The sequence below is a fragment of the Lygodium microphyllum genome, chromosome 14, assembly GCF_053477565.2.
Source record: "Lygodium microphyllum isolate KBCC chromosome 14, Lygodium_microphyllum_v1.1.10, whole genome shotgun sequence".
Taxonomy (NCBI): Eukaryota; Viridiplantae; Streptophyta; class Polypodiopsida; order Schizaeales; family Lygodiaceae; genus Lygodium; species Lygodium microphyllum.
The window spans coordinates 65822234-65833855 of record NC_141148.1 but is presented as its reverse complement, the minus strand read 5'-3'; the positions used below and the strand labels follow the sequence as shown (position 1 = coordinate 65833855).

The 11622-nt window shown below is 44.4% G+C and overlaps 1 protein-coding gene across 1 annotated transcript; it reads right to left on the bottom strand.

The window, feature by feature from the left end:
* Positions 1-17: 17 nt before the first annotated feature.
* Positions 18-1152, bottom strand: LOC148025682 (histone H3.2). Its single transcript, XM_087692131.1, has one exon. The coding sequence runs from the start codon at positions 1067-1069 to the stop codon at positions 659-661; it is 411 nt and encodes a 136-aa protein (XP_087548257.1). The 5' UTR covers positions 1070-1152; the 3' UTR covers positions 18-658.
* Positions 1153-11622: the final 10470 nt, after the last annotated feature.

The following is an 11622-nucleotide window of genomic DNA, read 5'->3' as shown; positions in this document are numbered from 1 at the left end:
CATGGCATTGGTGCGGCATGAGTTTGCTAGCCCCAAAGCAATGGCAGGAGGCTCAAGACGGCCACGCTTCCCAAATGCCACAGTCCCAGCCCTAGCACACAATGGAAACTGGGGGAAGGGATCCTCTGGCAGCATGTGGGCCGGCCTCCCTTCCCCTGGCAGCATGTGGGCCGGCCTCCAATCGAAACTCGGGGAAGGGATCCTCTGGCAGCATGTGGGCCGGCCTCCAGGCATTGACTCGGGAAGGGATCGGGATAACCCGCCCCTGCTTCTGAGCATTTTTACACGAGTTGGGGTGTTACGAGACTTGAGATCGGCGGCCAGACATAATCACACCGCGGCGGCATAGCCATCCTCGCAGGCAGACACCCGTTATGAAGGAGAAGGAAGGGCGCAGAAACCCTGATATCGACTAGACCTAGACTGGCCACCGACCAGAACGCAAACTGTAATACCCCTCTCGAGCATGGCACCACGAACGCCGCACGCACACGCACACAGAAGCGAGGACCACCGACCGACCGGGAACCTGTACTGAGAAATTACCACTGAGAAATTACCAGACACAGAGCGAGCGTATACTTTCCTCAGGGAGCTGGGGGTGGTGTAAAGATACACCTTTTGAGGAGATGCTTATGATGAAAGGAGAAGGGCCGGTTTAAGCCCTCTCCCCGCGGATGCGGCGGGCGAGCTGGATGTCCTTGGGCATGATGGTGACGCGCTTGGCGTGGATGGCGCAGAGATTGGTGTCCTCGAAGAGACCGACGAGGTACGCCTCCGCGGCCTCCTGCAGGGCCAGCACCGCCGAGCTCTGGAAGCGCAGGTCCGTCTTGAAGTCCTGCGCGATCTCCCGCACCAGCCGCTGGAAGGGCAGCTTCCGGATGAGCAGCTCCGTGCTCTTCTGGTACTTGCGGATCTCCCGCAGCGCCACAGTGCCGGGCCTGAAGCGGTGCGGCTTCTTCACGCCGCCCGTGGCCGGGGCGGACTTGCGCGCCGCCTTGGTGGCCAGCTGCTTCCTGGGGGCCTTCCCCCCGGTGGACTTGCGGGCGGTCTGCTTGGTGCGGGCCATCTTCCTTCCTTCCTTGCTTTCTTGCCTCCTCTTGTTACACCAACGAGACGATCGACGATAAAGTGCAACTAGTGAAGGGCGAGCGACAGGGAAACGATGCACATGACCTTCACAGGCGCGTATCCTCCCTTTTATATAATATCGGTCGATCGGCCTCGTTGCGTTTTCAAAAAATTTCCAAAACGCCCTTTCCCGCCCTTCCTATCCGACGGCTCCCACGCACCCACCGGACCGCCTAGGGTTCTCCATCCTCCCTCCTCGTTATCCATTGGCGGAAATCCGGAGCTCTTCGGATGCCTCCATTTCTAGCCAAGGGATGTGCTTGGCTCTTTTGGAATTTGTGGGCCATGTTTGTGAGTTGGATTCCCAAGTAAGGACATATTGAGACTCCGCAAACTGCCATGTCAAAACCGGTTAGTATAGTTGCAACACTTTGGCATGTGAACAAGAGACTAGTCCAATCTGTGTCCATTGCGCAACATGGTGGACATAGGCAAAATCTTTCTAGTAGAGCTCGTCAAGCGCAAGATTTGCACTCCCACCCAAAATCAACACATTCTGTTCCACCACGTATGACAACGACCCATTGACAAGCTTGCGAAGGATGTTGCCCGCAACCAGCTATCCCATTCAAATATAAATAGAGAACATGGGATTGTAGAACATCTGTCCACCGACCCAAGCTATACTGGCCCTAAGAAGCTCCTTTCCAAACCATCAGCAATCCCTTGGCTCTTTTTCAAGGCATGTGAGGGCCAAATCTACAAGGCTCTCCCTTGGCTCTTTTTCAAGGCATGTGAGGGCCAAATCATGCAAGGCCCTCCCTTGGCTCTTTTTCAGGGCATGTGAAGGGCCTACTTGGCAAGCACCTTCAAAAATTCCAAGGCACAATGAGCCTCGTGACAAGTAGTCCCATATTAGTTATACCGGTAGTAAGAACTCAATCAAAGGAGAGGTTGCCCAAAAGATTTGCACCCTGAAAAGTAGGGATGTATTTAGTGACTCCCGCAAAAATAGTTAACCTCAAAACATGACCCTCATACCTTAGAGGCAATGGATCCCTAAAAAGAAGTTAGCTTCAAAGGCAGTGCCCGTAGCTTCGAAAACAAGAGGAGCGCTTTTGGAGAAAGAGTGTTTTGTACTTTCTAAGCTCCCCATTCTTTGGACTTCATCTGGCACAGACGAACTTGCCAATTCCTTTCGATGTGTTGATCTGAAGCTAAGTAAGGTGATAAGTCGGTCGGATATCACATCATGTGAAGGTCCAACTCTGAAGCAATTGGAAAGTGCTTCACATTTGGCCACATGCACCTCTCTTGCTTACATAGTTGACTTGCAATCACTCCACCACAAACACAGGACGGAGGAGGGCTACCCATTCGTACTCTCAAAGTAAAATAATCTATGAATTGGGAAGAATTGGTTGAGGGGTCAAAAGAGGAGTCACCCAAGCCAAAGGAAACTCAACCAATGCACTATCATAGTTGATAATATTGTTTTGTGCCTCAATGCACTTTAAATTCTATATTGGGTCCTTCACAAGAACTTTATAAGCCTTTGTTAAGAATTCAATCACACACTCTAGCCAAAGGGCATTCAAGTCTTAGTTGAATACGTTTTTTGCTATAATTTTGTAACGTGCCAGCTCCTCAAATCGCGGGACATGTCTTAGCAGTCCATCGAGAGATATATCTAGAAGACGCCAGCCAGCACTGGCAAGGAATGACACGGGATTTGCCAACTAGGGTCTCTCGAGTCTACCCCGCAACGGAACCTATCCGGCTGTTCCCACTAGGATTGACCTCAAGTCCAACTTTTCCTAACATTTCTCGTTAACATTTCCTTTGAGGAAAGCTCTCGGCTAACCGAGACCACCCTTCCGTAGAATAGACCCATCGGTCCATCCACCACGCTTCCCTCAGGGGTTGTTTTAGTTATCTAATTACCTGCCACATTATGTTTGACATATAAAGGCAGCTTCCTTAATTAACCCGTTAATCACAGGTTCCTTTACGTAATTTAGGCCACAGACATGAAGACAAGATAAAACAAGATCAAACACTTCCTTAACTTATCTTCGGATTAATGTGTGTCTCCTACCCATACAGGAGAATTAAGTGCTCCTTTCTGCCTCTGCATAAAATTCCTTCCGTCTCCCGGCAACAACCCCAAAGGTATTATCTAACCAAGATTCTGCCTTGTAACTAGTATCAAGGCCTCGAGATTCCATCTCAAGTCACGTAGAACACGTGTAGGGCTCGGAGGCATTGGGATTTACGACCAGAGCCCCCACTGGCACCCAAGCATCGGAGAGAAGAGAGAAGAAGTGAAGGGGAGAGAAGAAGAGAAGGAGAGTGAGAAGAGAGAATAAGAGAAGGAGAGGAAGAAGAGAAGGAGAGAGAAGAAGGAGAGAAGAGAGAAGAAGTGAATGAGAGGGAGAAGAAGAGAAGGAGAGAGAGAAGAGAAGTAGAGGAAGGGAGAGAAAGGAGGAGGAGAAGAGAAGAAGAAAAGGAAGAGAGAGAGAGAGAGATTAATATGATAGGGGAAGGGAAATATAATTAATGGGAGATAGAATCAGACCGTCATGCTGATAGAGAGAGAGAGAGAGAGAGAGAGAGGGGTAAAAGTTAGAGATTATCTCCAACCAAGGCGATTTCCAAAGTCAAGAACACTATCAGACTTTCTTCTCCCTCATCGGTTGGGTGACCACTTGCCAGCCGCCCCTGAACAAAGCCACCACATCAAGGACCCAGGGTGAAGGATCATGTACGCAAGATGGCTCCAAAGAGAAAGCTTACTAAGAGTACTAGCGCGAAAGCCGTGGTTGAAGATAGAAATGCCAGTGGAGTCAAACCAACCATAACATCTCGTCACCCTCTCTCCACGTCCAGGTGACCCATAAAACTCGAAAGGAACTTTTGTCTTCCATTGTACACATAATTTAATCTATAAGCATGATTTATCACATGAAATGAAAGGAATTTCTAATCTATTCCCGTATAGGATGCAAACTTATTAAGGCTTAGTACGAGTCATATAATGTTCAGTTGAGGTTATGATATAGATTGCATCCTAAATAAGTTTATAGTCAATATCAAAACTGCTCTCTTAAACATCTAAGTTGTCCTACACTATGATGTATCCATTTAGGAATCTAATACATACTTAAGAAATTTCCTACGACACAATAGTTGTTGTGATATATGTTTACCTTTGTAAACACCCGCACAAAGGTGGATACACTAGGGTCTAGAGGTTATCAATGCATGAACTTCTCATTGCATATCACCTTAATGGGGCTAATAGAGTGGAAAGGTGATAAGAGTGGCTATTGCATTGGTATGCTCCAAGTGCATGAGGAGTGAATTTGACTAGAAAAATTTTGCATAGTATCACACTTAAAGATAGAAGGTTAGAAGATGTTGCATTTACTTAAAGTTGATGTCCAACTGATGACCAACAAGGAGGGTTTATTGCCATACCTTGAAAACTTAAGAACCTAACTCCAAGGACTTAGTCGTTTCTTTTCCAACAAAGGGTTGTCCATCAAAGGCTCTATGGTTGTGAAACTCAACGAACTAAACAGATTGTCAAGTATGTCAAGAATCGCGTGGTGGGGAGACTTGCTCAAGATGCTGCGCCGAACACACACAGAATGCACAAGGAGAAGCTCACTCAAGAGACAAGATGAGAGATGGAGGCCAAAAACGTTTTCTTGCTGGTTTCTTCTTCTTCTTCCACACACTTTATAATGTACACAAAGTATAGATAAGATACAATATAAAAGAAAGTGGCCTACTAAGTCAAACAATGCATAACCGACTACACTAGTCGATTAGTGTTATAACGATGCCAGCTGTAAATAGGCATTACAATCTGAATATAATAAGTAATGAGTCAGTGGCCATGTGAGAGTCATAATAACCACTGACGTGCTAAGTGTAGACGTGTGGACCCATCTAACCAGGCGGTCCATCATTAATGTCCGCATGTGTTGAGCTTGTTATCTCAACACTTCCCCTCAAGCTCAACTGCATCTCTGCAACTCCAAGTAAGCTTCGAAACTTTTGAAGCTTCTCTGTACCTAATGCCTTCATGAAGATATCAGCTATCTGATCCTGTGTGTTGACATACACCAAGTCAATCTCACCTGCTAGTACCTTCTCTCTCACAAAGTGGTAGTGTACCTCAATATGTTTTATCCTGGCATGGAACATAGGGTTCCTAGCCAACTGTATATTGCTCATGTTATCACAATAAATGACAACTGGACCTTCCACCTGCACATCTAAATCAGCCAATAACCTTTGCAGCCATACTACCTCACATGTTGCAACAGCAGCACCTCTATACTCAGCCTCTGTACTCGACAAAGCAACTGTAGATTGCTTTTTGCTGCTCCAAGTAATTGCTGCACTACCAAGAGAGAACTTGTATTTGCTAGTAGATCTTCTATCAGATATGCTACCAGCCCAATCTACATCTGTGTATCCAAATACCTGTACATCTATACCTATCTCATAGAAAAGTCCATAATGTAATGTGAACTTCACATATCTCAATATGCACCTGACTGCATCCAAATGTGGCTTTCTAGGTACTTGCATAAATTGACTCACAAGACCAACAACGTAGCTCAAGTCTGGCCTTGCAATGGTCATGTAGATCAAACTCCCCACTATCCTCTTGAAGATAGTAGGGTCTTCTATCTCATCCCCAACATCAGCACTCAACTTTACATTCTGCTCCAACGGGACTGAAAGTGGTTTGCATGCTGTCATACCATACTTGGACAACATATCCAAGCCATACTATCTTTAGGACAGCCATATACCATCATCATATCCGATCACCTCAATGCCAAGGAAGTACCTTAGCTCACCTAAATCCTTCATCTCAAACTTCTTCTTCAAAAAGTCCTTGACTTCAGCAATCCCACTATCACTATCACCTGTAATAATCAAGTCATCCACATAGATGACTATGATGACCAAATCTGCATCTCCCTTTCTCACATAAAGTGAGTGATCAGCATCAGAAACATAAAAGCCAATATTGACAAGATACTCTCTGATCTTGTCAGACCATGCTCTAGGTGCTTGCTTGAGCCCATTGAGTGCCTTCTTTAACCTGCACACATACGTGGGATGCTCTAAATCTTTATAACCTGCTGGTTGATCCATATACACTTCTTCTTGCAAATCACCATGCAAGAAGGCATTCTTCACATCCATTTGCCGCAACCTCCAACCTTTGGCTACTGCCAAAGCAATCACACATCTGACGGTTGTCATCCTAGCAACTGGACTGAAGGTTTCTTCATAATCTATGCCATATGTCTGGCATAGCCTTTTGCAACTAGCCTAGCTTTGAACCTACTAATAGAACCATCTGCATGTGCTTAATCTTATAAACCCACTTACATCCAATAGCTTTCTTGCCCTTCGGCAATGATACTAGATTCCAAGTCTTATTGGCCTCTAATGCAGCCATCTCCTCATCCATTGCTACATCCCAATGAGCATGGCCAACAGCCTCCTCAAAACATGTGGGCTCAATATCCTTAATCACTTTCACCATATAAGCATAATGGTGAGCTGCATAAACTTCAAAACCAAATCTTTTAACAGGGTATTTGACCCTGCTAGATCTGCGTACCACCAGATCACTCAATGGAGCCTTTACATTACTATGAGCTCTCTATACACCTGGTATCCTGACAGAAGGAATACCAAGCTCATCATCCAAGCTCTCTGAGCCACTGGAGTCTCCATCAAGAACTACATCAATGCTATCTGACACTTTATTCTTTCCTTTTTCTTTACTTGTAGTGCTACTAGATGCACCTGAAGATGTAGAGCTACTCCTTAGTCTCCCAGACCAAGGACTACCAGATGATGTCTCTAGTCCACTAAAAGAGTCCGTGATTCTTGGTTTTCAGCCTGCATATGCGTGTCATGATCATCATCATCATCATCTAATGCATCACCACTAGATGCATACCAACTGCTCATTTCATCAAAGATGACATCCCTGCTCACTCTGAACTTACATGTGACAGGGTTACAATAGCAATACCCTTTCTGCTCTAAAGAGTATCCAATAAAGACACATTTTTTTGCCTTTGGATCAAGCTTATTTTGTAGCTCATCTGGCACATGAACATATGCAACGCAGCCAAATACCTTCAACTGCGATACTAAGGCTTCTTGCCAATAAAGCATTCTTCAGGAGTCATCCCATGAACTGCAGTTGTGGGAGTTCTATTCATAATGTAGATAGCAGTATGGATAGTCTCAGACCAAAAATGTTTGGGCATATTCTTTTCAGCCATTAATGCTCGTGCAACTTCTGCAATATGCCTGTTTTTTCTTTCTGCAACACCATTTTGCTGCGGGGTATACCTGCATGTGAACTGTCTCTTTATCCCATGAAACCTCAAAAAATCACTAAACTCATTCGAGAGGTACTCTCCCCCTCCATCTGACCTCAAGCACTTTACTTTCAAGCTTGTTTCTCTTTCAATTGCAGCCTTGAAAGTTCTAAAGTGCTCAAACGCTTCACTCTTTTCCTTCATAAAATATACCCACAGCTTTCTAGAACAATCATCAATGAATGTGACAAAGTATGAACTACCTCCAAGAGACACATTTTGTGTCGACCCCCAAATATCTGTATGCACAACATCAAGGATATTTCTACTTACATCTCTGTCATGTGGAAAGGGTTGTCTTGCCTGCTTACTAAACTGACATGCTTCGCATACCTTATGAAATTATGCAACTCTAAATGTAGGCATACCTTATGAAATTATGCAACTCTAAATGTAGGCAAACCTGTAAACCAACCCTTTGGACTACATTAATTTCAGCCTTTGTACATTTGCATGTCCAGTGCATTTGTGCCAAATTTCAATATCTGCAACAACACATTTTCCTTTAGCATACATAGCAGCATTCATAGTAGGAATTCTAGCATCCAGAGTAAACATATGTCCAACTCTGCTTCCCTTTGCAACAACCGACACTTGTCATTGAAGTCTTCTACAAAGCAGCCCTTTGCATTAAATCTAACTTGCAGCCCTTGCTCTACCATTTGACCGATTGACACCAAGTTCTTTGTAATAGATGGCACATGTAATACATCTGAAAGACTCTTTGTCTTACCATCATGCAAGGACAAGGGAACTTTTCCAATGTGTGAATTTGGGTGGCATGAATCATCACCCGTCTGCACATAACCTATATTTTGCAAATCCTACATCTCTCCAAACCATTCTGCATGGCTGGTCATATGATTTGATGTACCTGAATCAACATACCAAACATCATCATGTGTTCCCTTTCCTCTAACAGCATTCAACATATGCTACATAACAAATAGACGTTCATTTTTATCTTCATTCTGTCGTGAAGACGATGCATAGTTTCCTTGCTATAACTTACCACTGCAAATATCATCTTTCTTAGCATAATATTGGGTTGCAATATGACCTGTTTTGCCACAGTAGTGACACACAATACCAGAGTTGTTAGAACCTTTGTTCTACCATCCACCTCTTCCTCTAAAGCTCCCCCTACTTCTAAAGTTACCACGACCTCCTGAAACCTGCATATCGCCAAATTGCTGATTCGATCTGTTTTGCTGGTTGTCACTATTACGTCTTGTACCATGGCCTCTTGAAGAGGATCTACCACGTCCCCTTCCTGAACTTGAGTAAAATGCTTGAACCTGTTCACTATTTCTTTCAGACGAATCACCCTGCATATTGATCTCTTCAGTAATCATGAGAGAGATCAGCTCATCAAAATCTGGAAATGGCTTCCGTACATATACTGAAGCAACAAATGATTTCCATGCTTTCTCATTGTTAAGGCCATTCAAAGTGGATGAAACCAAATCATCATCATTCGGCATTGCATCAATCACTGCTAAAGCATCTGTAATGCTCCTCACCTTCAACACATACTCGTTGACAGACATTTTCCCTTTCTTCAAGGCATTCAAGTCTTGCTTGAGTTGAATCTTTCATGCCTTTGTGTTTACTGAAAACATACTCTCAAAAATTGTCCAAGCTGCATATGAAGTTTCTGCATTCCTGATATGTCCCAGCATAGTATTATCAATTACTGCAGATAGCCAGTACATCACCTTTTTGTCTTTTGCATTCCACTCTTTCCATGCTTTTAACTCATCTGCAGTCGCGGAGGGATACCCGGCTCTGGCTCCTTTTCTTCACCTGAGACAAACTCATAAAGGCCCTTTCCAATGAGGAAGTTTGTCACACGGAACTTCCATGAAGGGTAGTTGTTCTTGTCGAGCTTCTCAATAATGGGATTTTCACTATTCTCTGCCATTATCACAAACAAGGATATAGCACAACAAGCTAATCTTCTACAATCTTCCACAACACGTGCACAGTAATACATCAAGCAATCTTTTTCACTAATTGTTCAACAGTACATATAATCTGCAACCTGTTTACAGATAAACCTTATGTTTGCTTCCTGCAAACACCTCAAAAATTACAGATTCGCAATCTTTAACCTATGCACCCACTTTCAGTAAATACAGCCAAAATCACAGTATATCTTGAAACTGATGTCCGCAACCTTGCGGCTCTAAAACGGGGCTTGAAACAGCCTCAGATGCCCAAAATAACTACATAATATACATTGCTATGCTCGCACACCAAATCTCACAGCAATCTGAGATTTTTTGCTTGACCCTGCTTTTGGTGCCTCTACAGGCACTATCCAAGAGAGAGAGTGGAAGGATGGGAGAGCTTCTTACCCGTGGCTTGCTTGCTCAAACCTTGCTTCTTCTCCTTCACTTCAGCCTTCGAAATCAGCCTCTCTCACTGGTGCGGCTCTGATACCATGTCAAGAATCGCGTGATGGGGGGACTTGCTCAAGATGCTGCACCGAACACACACAGAATGCACAAGGAGAAGCTCACTCAAGAGACAAGAAGAGAGATGGAGGCCAAAAACGTTTTCTTGCTGGTTTCTTCTTCTTCTTCCACATACTTTACAATGTACACAAAGTATAGATAAGATACAACATAAAGGAAAGTGGCCTACTAAGTCAAACAATGTATAACCGACTACACTAGTCGACTGGCGCTATAACTATGCCAGTTGTTGTAAATAGGTGTAACAACCTAAATATAATAAGTAATGAGTCAGTGGCCATGTGAGAGTCATAATAACCACCGACGTGCTAAGTGTAGACGTGTGGACCCATCTAACTAGGCGGTCCATCATTAATGTCCGCATGTGTTGAGCTTGTCATCTCAACAAAGTAAGTCGCAACCGTCGAGGGCCACGCAAGACAAAAGGACCTAGAAGGAACTTGTTAAATCGACCTTGCAAAGCCCTAACCCAAGGGGGAGAGTGAACCTTAGGGTAGTTGATTCATGCTAAGCATGCTGTTCGAAACTGTTGAAATGGTTTTAATGAAGGTTGGTCTTGTTAAAGATGGATTGTTGACCCAAGTTATACTTGGTTGTTGGAAAGGTTGTAAAAGTATTTTGATACATCCAAGTTAAATTCTGGTTGTGCATGCAATGGGATTGCGATGCCTTGAAGTAAGAGGTTGTGCATTCAACTGGTTGTTGATGTGGTTTTGGATGCTAATCCAAGTTGTTTGTGATTGATGATTGCATGGCTGGGTCTAAGATGACTGATTGCCATGGAAATAAAAGAGATGTTTTCCCTAGTAATTGTTATTAAGCTGGTTGCTTCAACTATGGTTGATTTCCTAAAGGGATAATTAAGGAAGGATGGCGCTAGCTACCCCCCCCCCCCCCCCCCGGGTGAACCGCCAAACCCTAACCAAGGGGGTTGTGAATCTGCGCCGAGAATGTGGACCGAACCCGCCGTGAGAGGTCTCTCCGTGGAAATTACTTGGCATAGGAGGACGCTTGGGAGCTAGTGGGGGCTCTGGCCGTAAATTCCAATGCCTCCGAGCCCTACACAAGTGTTCTATGTGACTCGAGATGGGATCTCGAGGCCTTAATACTAGTTACAAGGCACAATCTTGGTAGGATAAAACCTTCGGGGTTGTTGCCGGGAGACGGAAGGATTTTTCTGCAAAGGTAGAAAGGAGAAATTAATTATCATGTATGGGCAGGAGACACACATTAATCCAAAGATAAGTTAAGGAAGCATTTGATCTTGTTTTATCTTATCTTCGTGTCTATGGCCTAAATTACGTAAAGGAACCTGTGATTAACAGGTTAATTAAGGAAGCTGCCTTTATATGTCAAACATAATGTGCAGGTAATTAGATAACTAAAACAACCCCCAAGGGAAGCGTGGTGGATGGACTGATGGGTCTATCCTACGGAAGGGTGGTCTCGGTTAGTTGAGAGCTTTCCTCAAAGGAAATGTTAACGAGAAATGTTAGGAAAAGTCAGACTTCAAGTTGATCCTAATGGGAACGGCTGGATAGGTTCCATTACGGGGCAGACTCGAGAGACCCTAGTTGGCAAAACCCGTGTCATTCCTTGCGAGTGCCAGCTGGCGTCTTCTAGATATATCTCTCGATAGA

Excerpts from the sequence above, each read along its gene's own strand:
- LOC148025682 (XM_087692131.1), bottom strand. The coding sequence starts at position 1,069 with ATGGCCCGCACCAAGCAGACCGCCCGCAAGTCCACCGGGGGGAAGGCC.